This window comes from Macaca nemestrina, chromosome 2, assembly GCF_043159975.1.
Source record: "Macaca nemestrina isolate mMacNem1 chromosome 2, mMacNem.hap1, whole genome shotgun sequence".
NCBI lineage: Eukaryota > Metazoa > Chordata > Mammalia > Primates > Cercopithecidae > Macaca > Macaca nemestrina.
In genome coordinates this window covers 154,301,175-154,318,807 of record NC_092126.1, presented here as the reverse complement: position 1 = coordinate 154,318,807, position 17,633 = coordinate 154,301,175, and the positions used below count along the sequence as shown (strand labels likewise).

Below are 17,633 nucleotides of genomic sequence, written 5' to 3'. Positions count from 1 at the left end.
TAGTTGGCCATACCTTCCTCTGCCTCCCCAGTCTGTTTTCTACACCACAGCTTCTCAAATTTATGTCATCTGCCTTCCACTCTCCAAAGTTTTCTTTTTTTGAGACAGGGTCTCGCTCTGCCACCTAGGCTAGAGTGCAGTGGTGTAATCATAGCTAACTGTAATCTCAAACTCCTGGGCTCGAGTGATGCTACCACCTCAGCCTCCTGAGTAGCTGAGACTACAGGTGTGTGCCACCACACCCAGATAAATTTATTTTCTGTAGAGATGGGGTCTCACTATGTTGCCCAGGTTGGTATCAAACTCCTGGCCTCAAGTAATCCTCCAACCTTGTCCTCCCAAAGTTTTGGGATTACAGGTATGAGAGCCACCACACCCAGTTTTTACTGGCATTCAGTAAGTCTCCAAAGTTTTTAATGGATAAAAATAAAGCAGGTTTTGAAATTATGTATCGCCCATTATCATGGCAGCTCTATGTGTCCTGTATATACTACACAACTCCTGCATGTTGTTCACAGTTTATCACACTTATGAAGCCCCCCCAGGGTTGGGCAATATACAACGTGCATATCTGTACACGGCAGCCTGGCCCATATTTAGGGGAATTTTCAAAGATTTCACAAGATGTATCCTTTGCTCTCACAACATCTACCTGTAGGATCAAGTTGGGTGGTGTGGTATCACTAGTTTATAGTTGGGGTAAAAGGCACACAGCTAGTAAGCCAGAAGTGGGGCTAAAGCTCTCGACGTTCAGACTGGAGCTGTGAAGGACCGAGTCATCATGTCTCTGCTTGGTACCAGGTCAAAGGCAAGTTTAGGACTTCAGGATTTCCAGAGGCCTCCCAGAGATCACCAGGAAAAAGTCCTAATAGAAATTACTACTTCTATAACAAAATTACAGGTGGCAATAGGCTGGCTAATAATGCATTACATGCATGTAAAACTATGTATGTTAAATGTTTCAAAAATAAAGAGCAAAACAAACACGAGTCTGACCACCAGGTTAATAGCTGAGGTCTTTATTTCAATTTCTATATACAGTAAAAGTGCTGCTGAGAATCTGCAGCGACCAGACAGAACATAAATTTAAATCTCTCTCAACAATTAGCAGCTTAAGATCTATCAACTACAGTGTTAACGTTCACACGTTCACAAGTGTCATTTCTTTACGTTTCAATTCGTGCAAGTGAGTTTTTATTCTTACACACTTTGATAAAACACACTTACAGTCTAGTAGTCAATCCCTACTGAGGATATCACCTAGCATACACGACATACAGACAGTAATGTTAACGCTTAGAGCCACATTCAAAATCCCAGGTTTCATTTGGGGTTGGGGTGTGGGAACCATAATTTTGCCTGTGTCAGATTACAATAATGTTTGGTTTTGTTTTAGATGCATATTTTCCAAAGCTGAAAGACAGCTCCTCATTGGAACTCTCTCAGAACTCAGCATTTTCTTCTGACTGTACCTTAAAGGAACATGAAATCAGAAACAAAACCAAATGCAGTGAAGACCACGTGAAAATATGCTCATTATTTGGACATGGCTAGTGAGGAAGGCTCGCTCCCAATATTTGTCTTGGCATCAGACTTTTACTCCATTTAGAACAGGGGAGAAAGAAGACCCTAGTCAGTGAAGTTTAAAATTTAACCTACTTTTGCTTCTTAAGGAGCCAGTAGAGTGGAAAGCCTTCCTTACTAGGACATACTGAGTATACCAAGGAATGGAAATTGGAGCAGAGAGAAGTACCCTTCAATTATCATAAACAATGTAAAATGCGCATTCTACAACCTGAACAGTCACCCAGGCCAACACAGCCAGCTTCACTCACCCAGGCTAGGGGCATGGAAAAATAATCCAGGAATGTTTCATTTTAAAGGGAATGAATATAGTTTTCTTTTCTTTTCTTTTAGAGGAGCATTCAAATGAGGCGAAGTTTCCACCCAGAACAACTGTTAAGCCATTAAAGCAAGGTTATAGAAGAGCTATGAAAAGACAAAAGAACCCAAGAACAACCGCAATGAAAGAAACTCAAAAGTAACAGGATGGGCAGCAAAAGGTACAAGAAAGAATGAAAACAGATGCATGGTTACAAACAGCATTAAATGCACACAACTTCTGGGTCTGGTGAATAATTAAGGGACAAGAAGGCTAGAAAGCCATTACTGCACCTGATCTGCACTGAAGGTCCTTCCTAAGACACTCTGAGAAAGGAAGACAGAAAGTTAGCATGGGACTGTTTGGCTGGAGCGCAGGGAGCTTTCTACAGGTGAAAACCTTCCTTTGATAGAAACCGTTCCAGGGCAAATGGGAACAGTTTCAATCCATCTATCAAAGTGACGTTCAGTGTCCACAAAACTTAAGTCTTCAGGCAGTTTGGGGGACTCAAAGGTTCTAGCTTAGAAAAACTGGTGGATTGTGGCTAGGGCATCTTTTAAATAACTTTGTGGGGGCTCTCTACTCTGAGCAATTATACTAAAGCAGAAAGTTAGGAGAAACTGTTAGTTCAAAAAGTTCATAGTGTCCTTTGGCACTCCTGCCTAAAAAGTCACTGCGATATTTTTAGGCAAAGTTAACATTTTAATATATATAGGCTTGGGGACAATTTGTTTTTGGCATGAACATGAATTGGTTCTAATTTTTTTTTTTAAAGAAAAAATCACCCTTGTGGCCCTACTCTGGGTGCTAGTTTTGAGGGGGCAACAGAACTAGCAGGTGTACTACAATCAGCTGAGGTTGGGGTGAAGACTGGGGTACCTGAGTTAAAATGTCAAAGTAGTTATGGAAACAACATGCTGGCTCTGAGAAATCCAGCTTGTCAAAGCAAAAGGAGGCTGGCACCGTTAGGTAAACTGTCCTTTCAGACAGGCAGGTCAATGCTAATCTAGTTCTGAAGGAATTTCCTGGTAAGGGGAAACAGGCAAAGCATACTTTGTTACTCTTTTCAGGGCATCTTATATGCACTTGGTTGCACAGAATGAGACCAAGAGGGAACAGCATTTGTGAACATACTACAAATAATATGGAAAATTAACCAAGCTCTCTAGATAAACTCTAAATGTTCAAGTTCCACCAGGATGATGGAACTGGTTATGGGATGGGGGAAAGCAGCTCAGTTCATTTTTTTTAAACCATCTAGATAAGTCCACTGAGCATAATTAGGTTAGGTTAACAAGTCAGTTTACATTATAGGAAGCTGGCAACATTTCACACCCAAAACTTGGGTCCTTCTAACCCGACATTTCCTTCACTGCTCTTTAGGAGAATCACCTTTGGTTGATTCTCTTAGGCAGACAGAATAAAGCTTTGAAATTAAGAATGCTGGGGCCAAAATGAAGACAGAAGACTCCACATCATCACTTTGGTTTCAGTAATTAGGGGTGTTAACAAAATAAATTAAGGAAACACAAGGACTTATTTATGACTCTTATAGTCTCAACTTTTCCTAAAGACAATCCCAGCCCAAGATCACTGGGTGAACATTTTCTTGGGGCAAAAAAAAAAAAAAAAAAAATCCCTATCCTACTACACTGGTTTGTGGAAACAGCCTCCTCCTCTCCTTGCACAACCCTTTCCTCTCCAACTAAGCTAAACCCATAAAACGGGGGCATAGGGACATCGGGACACCAAAAGCAGCAGCAGCAGCCAGAGGGAGTTTAAACTGCATCTCAAAACAAGGGCGGCAGAGGGCAGCATTTACAGCAAGACTTTCTTACTCAAACTGTTTCAAGACAAGAGGGAGCAGCACACTTAAATATCCACACATTTCTTCATTTAAAAACATCACTTCTTTATTTCAAAGGAAAAATAAAAGACCCTCCCAACCCTGTCCAAAAAAACCCAATAATAATAATAACAATAATAAAAAATCCTATTAGAAACCATAAGGAAGCACTGAGAGTTTGAGTATTACATTCTTCAAGTATGCTGTTCGGATTTTTTATTTTTAGGTTGGTACCTATACACATATTAAAAAAACCTTAAAAGTGCGGCCAACAGATTTTGCTTAAAATTAAGTATTTAGAGGGCTACTTAAAAATACTGTAGTAGGACTGTGCAGTGATCCTTTGGGGGATGATGCTTTCACTTTTGTATCCTAGTAAAGGTTAAGGGGCAGGTTCAAAAGTGATCATACTTCCAGGGTTATCGTAAGTGGCCAACTTGGGTGAGAAAGCCAGGGAGATCCATGTGTTCTTCCACGGACAACGAAAATCCACCCCGAATCCAAAAATTCAGACATGGAATGTGGTAGGATTTCACAGTAAAGTTAGTCTGGGATGGGGAGAGGTGATGAGCCCAAGGCAGGGTGTTAGGTTTAACTGGTTTGCCCTAATTAGGTTTTCACATATTTTTAGTGGGTTTTAGTGCAGTCCTTCAAGCCACAATTTAGATTGCCCTTCGGTGTGCTCCAGATTGTTGGTTCATATTAAAGGACTGTTTAAGATTTGCATCCCAAGGAAAATCATGCTACATAAAAATGATCCAAGATTTTCGCCCAAAAAACTTCTTGGATAAAATCTAAAAAATACTATTGCAATTGCGTCTCTTGAAGAAAAAAACATTATTCTAAATGTAAACAGATTCACTCAACTCTTTTGTTGTTGTAGAAAACTTCAGAGTAGGTAAGTTGCTGTCTAACTCTCTGCTGCATGCACTTGCCAGAGGGTAGGGAACAATACCTTCTGTGCCAGCATCATCTAGGGGATGAAAAGAACCGTTCCACATAGCTGAAGAGGGCGTCCCAGTGCTTCCAGAGAAAGGCAATGAAAACCACAAGGAATAAAGTGCTGAACGTCCTGTTGCGAGTCTTCATGAGGGGAACCACACAGTTGGCTACAGTGGAGACAAAGACCAAAAGGACTGCCATGACAGCCAGGAGGATGTTGATGAGTTTGCCCAGAAGGTTCCGGGCAGTGGCATTCTCCAGCCCTTCTAGCTGCACCACCTGCTGCTGCTGCTGCTGCAGCTCCATCTTGGAGATGCGCGTCTGGCATGCCTCTAGGGCCTCCTGTGGGCCAGAACAGGGAAGAGTTAAGCCTTCTGCTCACAAGTACTCTGAGATGCTGACATGCCTCCTGGGCAAGCCAGATGCATCTTGAGCAATGCCAATGATTTTATAAATATGCTGAAGCCTTGAATGAATATAAAAGTCTAGATGTATAACTCACTATTCAAGTGACTATTATTCCCCCAAACTGCCCTCCATTGCATTTCAGTGGGATGAGTCACAGGAAGCAGTGGCCACACTTAACATTTATTTAGTCTAGAACATTTTAATGACAAGACCACAAATATATGCTCTTTTTTCATTGAAAATTAATCTAAGTTGCACAGAATATACTTGTTCAACATAAAAAAGTTCAAATAGGATAATCTCTCCTGACATTTCCTTCAATTCCAATCCCTGTCCCTGAGGCAATACTGTTTGTGTTCACCCTTTTATCTGTGTTTAAGTGTATACATATATGTGTCAAGGAAAATATATGGAATTTTAAATTTTATTTCCTATCTGTAAACTAAAAATAAAATCCTAAGCCCCCCAGCCGAATGAACGGACTCCCTCTTGGCCAAAGTGGACCCCAAAGAAACTTGAAAAAGTGAGTTCTTGGCAATGATGGGAACGAGGCTGGACATGCCTCATTACATCCCCTCCCTTTTTGAGTTGCAGCACAAATGACCAACATTAATGTTAAAATAGAGATCATAAGACTGATAGAATGGACTCTTTGTGGCAGTAAGACATCAAATTATAAACAAGACCTAAGGCCATGCCAGACAAGGGTTAAATCTCACCCTACAAACCATAAAATCTCATCAGTTTTTTGTTTTTTTTTTTTGAGATGGAGTCTCGCTCTGTCGCCCAGGCTGGAGTGCAGTGGTGCGATCTCTGCTCACTGCAAGCTCCGCTGCCTCCTGAGTTCATGCCATTCTCCTGCCTCAGCCTCCCGAGAAGCTGGGACTACAGACGCCCACCACCACGCCTGGCTAATTCTTTTTTGTATTTTTAGTAGAGACGGGGTTTCACCGTGTTTGCCAGGATGGTCTGGATCTCCTGACCTCGTGATCCTCCTGCCTTGGCCTCCCAAAGTGCTGGGATTACAGGCGTGAGCCACTGCGCCAGGCCATCTCATCAGTTTTTTAAAAAATTAACTGGTATTAATGTGGCTTTCTTTCCAACCTGACTCAGGTATAGCATCACATGACAGACAGCAGACCCCGTTAACTTAGGCATTCCTTTGTACTGACTTCAAGTCTTTACACAAAGCTTAACTCTTTCAACCAACTGCCAACTAAAAAATTCCTAAAACCCACTATGACTTATTAGCCCCTACTTAGAGATGGCCCACCTTTTTGGGCCAAACCAATGTATAGTTTCCATGTATTGATTTAGGATTTTACTTACAATTCCTGTCACTCTGAAATGTACAAAGCTAAACTAACCCAACTGCTTCGGGCATATTTTCTCAGGACCTCTTGAGACTGTGTTCCCTAGGCCATGGTTACTCATATCGGCTCAGAATAAACCTCTTTAAAATATTTTACAGGGTTTGGCTTTTCCAAACATGGAATAGTATCATACTATAGGAATTGATTCACAACTTGTTTTTTTTCATTCAACAGTGGGTCCTGGTGATCTCTCCATGTCAATACACAGAATCTACCTCATTTTTTTTAACTGCTGCAGAGCATTTTATAGTATGGCTAGGCTATGTTATAATAGATGCAGCTAGTTCCCTCTTGGGGATTTTTAGGTTGTTTTCAACTTTTCCACTATAACAATGATGCAGTGAACATTCTTTGAACATGCTTCCTTATACACACTACCTGGTGTTTTCTAAGTCAAGTCAATCCCTGACATCAGTGGAAAGGGATCTCCGATCTGTCTTCTTAAGGGCACACTCTCCTTTAGGTTGATCCTCTGTAAAGAGGACACTATGCCCACACACTAGACCAAACATTAAAAGTGTCTGTTTTTGCTATTTTTTTTGAGATGGAGTCTCGCTCTGTCACCCAGGCTAGAGTACAGTGGCACGATGTCAGCTCACTGCCAGCTCCACCTCCCGGGTTCACACCATTCTCCTGCCTCAGCCTCGCGAGTAGCTGGGACTACAGGTGCCCGCCAACACGCCTGGCTAATTTTTGTATTTTTAGTAGAGACGAGGTTTCACCGTGTTAGCCAGGATGGTCTCGATCTCCTGACCTCGTGATCTGCCCGCCTCGGCCTCCCAAAGTGCTGGGATTATAGGCGTGAGCCGCCGCTCCTGGCCTGTTCTTGCTATTTTTTAACTTTATATTGTTTAATTTAAAAACCTATATTACCAAGACCTGATTGTATATTCTGCATCTCTCTCAACTACTAAAAAGTACTTGAAAATAGTGTAAAATACTAATACATTAATGAAACGTTATTAGTAATGCAATAGTGACATAAAGTGTTAATACATTGATTCTAATGTTTAGAATCACCAGTAACTAATAACAACTTGTCTTATAACATATGCAATTACAATAAAGCTTCCATTTAACATATGCCTAATTCCCAATTAAAAAAAAAAAAAGTGTCTGTTCTCCTCAAGGCCATGGCCTTCACCCATGAGTTTAAATTAATTCCAAAGTATTCAAGGGATAGAACCTATTTCCCTAGCTATGGTCAGATATCCTCCAAAGTTGGTTGGAGCCATGAGTTTTTCTGGTCTTGGTTTCAATGGATCCTGGTTTCCTGGGATTTGAGGTAAGGCCTGGGTAACTTCAGACTGAAGCCAACTACAGACAGACAATGGATGCTGTCCAGTCCAGAAGGATCTTACGGAAAACATAATTAAAACATAAGCAGTGCCTGAAGAAGACGGCATCCGGGTAAATGATCTAGACATTCCCTTGATTCTTTTAGGCTGTTGTAATACAAGTTTTCTAGCCCACTTCCCTTCTCTGAGACTAGCGTCTTTCAAAATGCTTTCATATGAAACCACTAAGAACTGTTCCCTTAGAAATACCTCCATATAGAAACAAGAAAAAATTAAATATTCTACTTCCTCATAGAATAAAACAGATGGGCGATTAGCCTTAATTAAACATGACTGCCTCATGGGTTATTCTTGCAAACTGTCAGGCAATGTGCCTAAATGAGATCTGGATTTGGCAGCTGGAATAAAGGCCCCCTTTCCCACAGAAGAAGACAAGGGCAAAATGGCCCTAATACTTGTCAGAGCTGCTTTTAAAGCAGTAATGGACAAATAGGATTCATGTGGTTTTCCACACACTGAGACTACTGTGATCCTAAGAAACATTTCCCAAGTACCAAGCAGACATACCAACCCAAAATGGTATAAACTTTTGAGAAATGCACCTCAATCATTTTAAGAGTAAGTGTACTCTTATATAGTTGATATAAGCTTTTCTTTGTTCTCTACCTTCTCATCTTTTCTCCTTCTGCTGTTTTCCTTTTTTCTTTCTAACCCTACTGTATTTTGCATTTACACCTTTTCCTTCATACTAACCTGGATGTCCCGGGCCCGTTCATAGGACTGATACGCGATTTTTTCTTCCATGCTTGCCAGTTCCTGCTTCAAGTTCAAGATTTCATTCTGGTGGAGTTCTGTTAGGTCATTTAGTTGTTCTTCTAATCGTTCACATCTAAGGAGAAAAAAAAGGTTAGAATTTTATGCATTCTGTGAATATCTTTCCTGGCATTATTTACATCCAATCCCCAAAACCCATTCTACAAAGGAATAAAAGCACAAAGAAACTGAGTGGCCTGGGTTAACAGGGTGTGCTAGTGGGTACAGCTCTTAGTCTCTGGAAAAGATAGCTTGTCTCAAGGCCAAATCACACAGCAACACGGCTGTTCCATAATCTTTTCAATGCACAGTATTTGCAGTGATGCCAGCAGCTCTGATTAGCTTTGAGCATAACCATAATACTGAGGCAGTCGTTAGGCTACTCTGAACAACATATGGGAGAGGCAAAAGCTAGGGTACAATTAAGCAAGCCTCATGAAAAGATAACACACCAATGGAAACCAACCTTCTGGCAGTCACCAGTAGCTTATTCCAGAACTGGCCAGCTCACTCACCTGGATGTTTGTGATTCAGAGCCCTAGAATGCCAGAGCCAGATGGGTCCATCATCCCCATGGTCAAGCACAAGTGTCTGGGACATTTCTGTCAATAAATATTTACTGAGAGCCTGCTATGTACCAGGCATATTCAAAGTACTAAGAATATTGTGGTAAGCAAGACAGAGTGCCTGCCCTCAGGAGTTTGTACTCTAAGGAGTCAGGGAGGCAAGATGATTTCCCATATGGAGAAGTAAAACAAAGAAGATCAATAGGGGTATAAGGGCCGGGCGCGGTGGCTCAAGCCTGTAATCCCAGCACTTTGGGAGGCCGAGACGGGCAGATCATGAGGTCAGGAGATCGAGACCATCCTGGCTAACACGGTGAAACCCCGTCTCTACTAAAAAATACAAAAAAAAACTAGCCGGGCGAAGTGGCGGGTGCCTGTAGTCCCAGCTACTCGGGAGGCTGAGGCAGGAGAATGCCGTGAACCCGAGAGGAGGAGCTTGCAGTGAGCTGAGATCCGGCCACTGCACTCCAGCCTGGGTGACAGAGCAAGACTCCGTCTCAAAAAAAAAAAAAAAAAAAATAGGGGTATAAGACAGAGTGCCTGAAGGCTGATTGATGAAGCTGGAATGGTCAGGGAAGGTCTCTCCCCTATTCAATTCCATTAAACTATGAAGGCTGAAACTTGAGTGATACGAACAGAGCCTTGTTGAAATGTGGAGGGAAGAATGTCTTAAGCAGAGGAAATAGCAGGTATGAGGTTCTTAAGATGGGAATTAGCTTGGCATGTCTGAGGGTTAGAAAGTAGGTCAGTGTGGCTGGGAGAATAAAAGGGAGGTAGGGTTCCTTGGGAGTAGGAATTATTTTATTCATATTGTATCTCTAGCACTTAGGATGACATAAGGGAAGGTTTAGTAATCTACATAAAGATGGAACCTGGACAGGGCATCTAAGGAGAGGCAGGATTAGAAAAGTTTTTTTGTTTTTTTTTTTGAGATGGAGTCTCGCTCTTGTTGCCCAGGCTGAAGTGCAGTGGCGCAGTCTTGGCTCACTGCAACCTCTGCCTCCCGGGTTCAAGTGATTCTCTTGCCTCAGCTTCCTCAGCAGCTGGGATTACAGGCGCCCACCACCACACCCAGCTAATTTTTGTACTTTTAGTAGAGATGGGGTTTTGCCATGTTGGCCAAGCTGGTCTCAAACTCCTGACCTCAGATGATCCGCTCGCCTTGGCTTCCCAAAGTGCTGGGATTACAGGCGTGAGCCACCATGCCCAGCCTAGAAAAGGTTTAAGGGATGAGATCAGAGATTCTAGGTGGAAAAATGAATGTGAGTAAAGGTCTGGAGAGAAATGGATGATAAATGTACAGAATAACTAGAATAGTGCATCCATGTTGGAGGAAAAAAAGGGAAATCTGGAAGATCCGAAGAGCTGGGATTCTAGAATAGATAGTAAATGAGCCCAAGGCAGACTACTGAGTAGAGGAGTCACAAGATGAACATGTGTTTTTAGGAAAACGAGTCTTCTCATAGTGGTAAAGAAGACCGACTGGGGTAGGTTGTATGTGGAGTCCCAGGAACTAAAGAGCTAAGTAAGTAGGAGACACTTTTAAAAACAATAGAAACAGAGAGTAAAAGAAAGGGAAGAATAAACATATGTCTTAGCTTCTGGTGCGTAGAATGGAAACCTCTGTCAAGCAGAGGGCAGCTGGGTAGCTCTCATCCCAACAGGGAATGTATTACCACTCAGGCAGCATTTAACACCAGCATGTGAGTCTCAAGCTTTTCGCACTAAAAGAATAAAAATGCCACAACAAACTCACACATCTAAAACTATCTCCTTTCTCTCTTCTTTTTAATCACATCTATAATATGTAAACAAACTTTTAAGGAATATAATAAATTTCTCTGTTTAAGGTAATTTTTATGTTGCAGCATCATAAACATTCTCCCTTCCAATAATTATGCAATAAATAATAATATCCTAAACTCCATTGCTTTTCTAAGAAACAAGGATTTTTTTTTAAAAGGCATCGTCTCACCCTTCTTACGATGTTACTAAACTCTATTTAGTTCTTCTTTATCCTTTATAGGAATCTCTATACTGCCTTCTTTTATGCTGAAACTCTTCTTGTTACTGAAGTGACTGAACAGGTTAATGAGAAAGCAGTCCTACCTTTGATGGATAACTAGGGCCAAAGTTCTCTGTGACTCTGCCTTTTCCTTTCATCTGCTGCCCAGGGTATGTACTCAGAAACAGGTCCCATCTCTAGAATTGATTTTCCACCAAAATTTAAGTTCACAAAATGCCATAAGATTTTGTTAACATATTGTCTTTTCGTGACTGTCCTATGTTAGCCCACTCTTCTGTGGTGTTTTTGGTGTTTGATAATTTCATTATTCTCTCTCTTTACCAGAAAGGGGCAGGAGACTTTTTTAAAGCCACATTCCAAAGTGCTGGTCTCTTGAGATTTAAGGGAAAGGTTATATCTGGCAGGAAATTACTCTCCTAAACTAAGGACTGTTGGGTAGCAGGGAGGGGAGCAGGGTGGTGGTCACCAGCCTACATCCTGATAAAAGCAGACACGTGGGATCTCTGCACGTGTCCCATAGGCTACCACACAACCTCTTAGCCTACAAATTTCAGGCTTCTTAGGAATCTTATTTGATATTAAACATGGTTTATACATACCAGTAGAACAGATTAAAAAATAGTAGCAGCAGCAACAGTTTAATCAGTGCCTACTATGCAAATTCACTTCAACAATCCCAAGAGGGTAGAAGGTATTATCTGCATTTTATAGATGAGGAAACAGAAGCTCAGAGAAGTTCTAAAGTAAATTGCCCAAGGGCACATAAATATTAAGTAGGGCAACAAGGATTTGAATCCAGTTTTGACTTTAAAATCCAAGTTCTTAAACTTTACAATGTGATGCCATTTTGAAACTCTAGAAACCCAGATCAACTAACTCTCCTCATAAGTAAGAAATCGGAGTCAGAGTGCTAGCGATCAAATCACTTAGCCAAAGGGAGCTGGAAAGAACTACACTGATGTGATGGTTTGGAGTTTGATGTCAAAGTGGAGTTGATGGGAGAAAGAGGAGTGTAATAAAAAATTATGAACCTATAATTAAAAAGGTAAGAGTTGGTGAGGGCATGGAGAAATCTAAACTCTCATGTACTGCTGTTGGGAATGGAAAATGGTACAACTGCTCAGCAAAACAGTTTGGCACCTCCTCAAAAAGTTAATAGTTACCTTATAACTCAGAATTCTACCCCAGATATAACTGAAAAGAAATGAAAACTTATTTCTATACAAAAGCTTGTACACGAATGTTCATACCAGCATTAATCATCATTGCCAAAAAGTATAAACAACCCAAATGTATATGAGTGTACAACAATATATCATCTTGGCTGTTCACAAGTCAAGTATCGATATTATGTATCCTAATCTGCTTATCACTTGCCACCTGGCAAGTTTCTGTTTACTTTCTTCCTTTCTCCTTCAATTGATGGATGCTCGCAGAAACATTAGGACATAAAACACAAATGTGAATGCAGTTTTGCTTTTCACTATATATATGCACATGAGACTCCTGATCCCTAGGCAAAACTACAAAATAGGCTGACTTATGCCTTCACTCCCCCAACATGGACTTCCTTCCTACTGCAGAAACAGTTCACAGGAGCAGGAACGCTGTTGTGATCCTTTCCTCCTCTTTTTACCCGACGTTTTATAATATACAGACACTTTTTATGATGGGGTTACTTTCTGAAAACAGTATTTCCCATTTATGATGGGCTTAAATCAAACCATTGTTAGCCAGGGACTGTCTGTACAACAACATGTATGTCACCCTAGCAAGAATAATTCCCAGGATGGGGCCTGAGATATTCTCTAGCAGCAGCCTGTGGGCTCTGACTTGGCCTTGGCCTTATCTGCCTGGCCTTTTTTGTCCAGACCCAGTATGAAGACAGCAGAATACAAGGCATACTTATGTTTACAAATAGCATGAGGCAAGAAAGAGGTGAAACACAGCAGACTGAATTCAAAATGATCTTGAGAGATTCAAGTGCAGCCAAGACTTTACCAGGAATTAATTCTATAGAAATAGGGAACTACTTACTACTGCTGAATTCAGGTATCAGAGGTCATGTAATGAGGGGGTAGCTTGTTCTTTGTAACTCCACAGAACTAAGGAGTAAGTCTTACAAATAGTTTGGTCTTTAGTTCAGTTTTAGAAAGAACTTTCTAATAGCGGTGTCTAACAATGAAAAAAACTATCTTAGAAAATGAGACCCTGCTACCAGAGATATTCAAAGAGAGAGGCTGCTTGTCAGGGATGTTGCAGAAATAAATCCTCTACTAAAAGAGATTTAACTAGACCTCTGAGATCTTTTCTAACGCCTAGAGCTTGATTCTTTGTAGTCAGGGAACTTGTTTTCCTCTTTTTTTTTTTTTTTTTTTTTAAAAGAAATGGGGTCTTGCTCTATCACCCAGGGTGGAGTGCAGTGGTGCAATCATGGCTCACTGCAGCCTCAAATTCCTGAGCTCAAGGGATCCTCCCACCTCATCCTTCTGAGTAGCTGGGACTATTGACATGTACCACCAAGCCTCGCTCTCTCTCTCTCTCTCTCTCTCTCTCTCTCTATATATATATATATATACATACACACACACATATATATATATATATATTTTTCAGAGACAGGGTCTCACTATGTTGCCCAGGCTGGTCTTGAACTCCTGAGCTCAAGCAATCCTCCTGCCTCAGCTTCCCTAAGTGCTGAGACTACAGGTGTGGGGCACCACATCTGGCTATTTTCATCTTTCAAACTATAGATACTTTAAATGCTTGTGGTATATTTGCCTTCACAACATATTGATTTTAACAACAATAAAGGGAGGTAAGGAGGTATACAAAATAGTGGTAATTTAAGAGCTATGTAAAATCAGGTGTGAAATATTGGGATTAATTTGGTATGTGAGCTGGTGAGGAATATATATGAATCAGAGAGTACTTGCAAAAGTCCTCAGCACTTATTCCCAACATTTTGTTTTTTGAGACAGAGTCTCGCTCTGTGGCCCAGGCTGGAGTGCAGTGGTGCAATCTTGGCTCACTGCAATCTCTGCCTTGCAGGGTCAAGCAATTCTCTGCCTCAGCCTCCTGAGTAGCAGGGATTACAGGTGCCCGCCATCATGCCCGGCTAATTTTTTGTATTTTTAGTAGAGATGGGGTTTCACCATCTTGCCAAGGCTGGTCTTGAACTACTGACCTCGTGGTCCACCCACCTCGGCCTCCCAAATTGCTGGGATTACAGGCGTGAGTCACTGCGCCCGGCTATTCCCAACACTTTTGAACCTTACTATAAACCAATGTTTACCATAAGAAGGTAGCAAACATGTCAAAGATTCTGGAAATCATTTTCAAATTGGATTTTGGTTCATCCCATATTATGCCTAGAGGTGCTCCATCTTCACTCCTGCCATTTTGCACCTAGAAATGTTTTCATAATGCAGTTTGTACCAGCTAATGCATCTGCTCAGTCCAGGTTTTGGATTAAAATCCCAGCTCTGCAACTCACTAGCCTGGGTGACCCTTTTCATCCTCTATAAAGAGGAAATCTACCTACTCCAAAGGGCAATTGCAAAGATTAAAGGAGAAGACAGACATCAAATACCTGGCACAGAAGAGGTGCTCTGTGAGATAGATATATCACAAATATACATCTGGTTTCATTTTTCTCTTTTATGATTCTCCTAGTTCTCCCCAACAATCCCTAGTGAGGTAGTTCAGAAAGATTGCTTGCTGACTGCCACATAGTCTTACTCCACTGTTCACTGATTCCCACTTCTGACTTTTTTTCTCTAAGCCTTTTTTCTTGTTGTTTGAGACAGGGTTTTCTCTATCACCCAGGCTGGAGTGCAGTGGCGTGATCATGGCTCATTGTGGTCTCAATCTCCCAGGCTCTAGTGACCTTTCCACCTCAGCCTCCCAAGCAGCTGGGACTACAGGTATGTGCTTCCATGCCCGGTTAATTTTGTTTTTGTATTTTTTGTAGAGACAGGGTTTTGCCACGTTGCCCGGGCTGGTCTTGAATTCCTGGACTCAAGTGATCATCCCGCCTTGGGCTCCCGAAGTGTTGGGATTACAGGCATGAGCCATTGTCCATGGCCTTAAGCCTCCATTTCTTTATGTCCACTTTCTCAATTTTATATATTTTGACATTTTCACTGTTTCCAGTATATGATGTTTTTCCTATGACATCACAGAAATGGGTTTACTGGGCACACACTCCATCCTCCTCAATCCTAGATACAAGCCTCTCTTACTTCTTATTTCATACATCTAGGCTCCTGCCATTTCCCTGGCTCAAGTTTGCCAGATAATTCAAATAGTTCCATGCACTGGCCTGTTCCAAACTTTCCTTTGTATTGGTAAAACTATCCTACCTATGTATGTGTGTGAGGAAAGGTGTCTCAAGTAATTTTTATTTTTTTTATTTTTTTTTATTTTATTTATTTATTTATTTATTTATTTATTTATTTATTTATTTTGAGACGGAGTCTCGCTCTGCCGCCCAGGCTGGAGTGCAATGGCCGGATCTCAGCTCACTGCAAGCTCCGCCTCCCGGGTTCACGCCATTCTCCTACCTCAGCCTCCCAAGTAGCTGGGACTACAGGCACCCGCCACCATACCCGGCTAGTTTTTTGTATTTTTTAGTAGAGATGGGGTTTCACCATGTTAGCCAGGATGGTCTCGATCTCCTGACCTCGTGATCCGCCCGTCTCGGCCTCCCAAAGTGAATTTTTATTTTTTTATGTTAGAGATAGAGTCTCACTATGTTGTCCATGCTGGAGTGCAGTGGTTATTCAGAGGCATAATCATGGTGCACTGCAGCCTCAAACTCCTGGGCTCAAGTGATCCTCCCATCTCAGCCTCCTAAGTAGCTGGGACTACAGACCTGTGCCACTGTGCCCAGCTCAAGTAAATTTTATCTAATTTTTTCAAATCTCCAGAAAGTTATATAGAAACTGCTAATCCTCATCATGCTGTTACAGAAAATAAAGTCCTTTAGAAGTTGAACAATTTATTCACAGTTACATGGGAAATTAACAGCAAGTTCTCCTCAAGCTGAGTCTTCCCAAATAAGAAAATATAATATAACTATTGTTCCCAGAGATAACGTTTTGTTAGCAAGTAGCTAAATAGCAAAGCAGCATTTGGGTAAGTAGAATGATCTCAGCAGATGAAACAGACAAACATGGAGATCAATCTGGGCAACATAGCAAAACCCTGCCTTTACAAAAAATACAAAAATTAGCTGGGCATGGTGGCATGCACTTGCAGTCCCAGCTACTCAGGAGGCTGAGGTGGGAGGATCACTTGATCCCGAGAGGTCAAGGCTGCAGTGAGCCGAGACTGTGTCACTGCCCTCCAGTCTGGGTGACTGAGCAAGACCCTGTCTCAAACGAACAGCAAAACCCACAAACAAAAACAGGAGGCCCAGAAGGATGCAGCGACTCCCTAGCTAGTAGTGAGGTTTAGTAAGCATCTGAACCAATTGGCTCGTGCCTGTTATTTTATTTTATTTTTTTTTTGAGACGGAGTCTCACGCTGTTGCCCAGGCTGGAGTGCAGTGGCGGGATCTCGGCTCACTGCAAGCTCCGCCTCCTGGGTTCCCGCCATTCTCCTGCCTCAGCCTCCTGAGTAGCTGGGACTACAGGCGCCCGCCACCGCGCCCGGCTAATTTTTTGTATTTTTAGTAGAGACGGGGTTTCACTGTGGTCTCGATCTCCTGACCTTGTGATCCGCCCGCCTCGGCCTCCCAAAGTGCTGGGATTACAGGCTTGAGCCACCACGCCCGGCCTCGTGCCTGTTATTAGATCACTGTCTTTAAAAAAATTTTTCTACTGGGCAAATTGCTCGACCCCAGGAGTTTGAGACCAGCTTGGGCAACACGGTGAAACCCTGTCTCTAATAAACATACAAAAAAAATCAGGTTGGTGTGGTGGCATGCGCCTGTAGTCCCAGCTACTCGGGAGGCTGAGGTGAGAGGACTGCTTCAGCATGGAAGGCAGAGGTTGCAGTGAGCTGAGATTGTGCCACTGCACTACAGCCTGGGTCACAGAGTAAGACCCTGTCTCAAAGAGAAGACAAAAAATTCTGTATTGTTAATCAAATGCAAATAACCAAAGGAAAAAACACCTGTATTCTAGTTCCCACTGACTTCCCACTATCCCCATTACTAATATAATAATCTTCTTGTAATACTTTATATTCTAGCGTTTACTTCCTTTCTAAATTCTAAAATGGAGAAACCAGGTATAAACACCTCTATCTTCTCATTAAATATTAACACCAAATCAAAGAGCGGGGGGCGGGAAGGGAAGATATATGTTTTATAGACTTTCATATGTGAAAGTCTTGGGTTTTTTTTAAACCAAGAACTCTGCTTTAAGGAATTTTAACCCCTTTACAGGATGCTAACTACAACTCTCCAGACACAAAGCCGGGCAGGGGAGATGGTGGGTGGGTGGGAAGTTCTTAATCATACAAGTACAGTT

At 41.8% G+C, this 17,633-nt stretch overlaps 1 protein-coding gene across 17 annotated transcripts in view; it reads right to left on the bottom strand.

Annotated features, from left to right (window-relative positions):
- Positions 1–1,003: 1,003 nt before the first annotated feature.
- The window catches only part of LOC105477766 (transmembrane and coiled-coil domain family 1), a 256,327-nt gene continuing 239,697 nt past the window's right edge, over positions 1,004–17,633 (bottom strand). For all 17 annotated transcript variants that reach the window (XM_024791507.2, XM_071092266.1, XM_071092267.1 and 14 more), the window contains 2 exons: positions 8,503–8,638; positions 1,004–5,012 (listed from right to left, as the gene is read on the bottom strand). In XM_024791507.2, the coding sequence (XP_024647275.1) occupies positions 4,698–5,012; positions 8,503–8,638 (451 nt within the window). In that variant the 3' untranslated portion in view covers positions 1,004–4,697. The remainder of the gene's footprint in view (positions 5,013–8,502; positions 8,639–17,633) is intronic.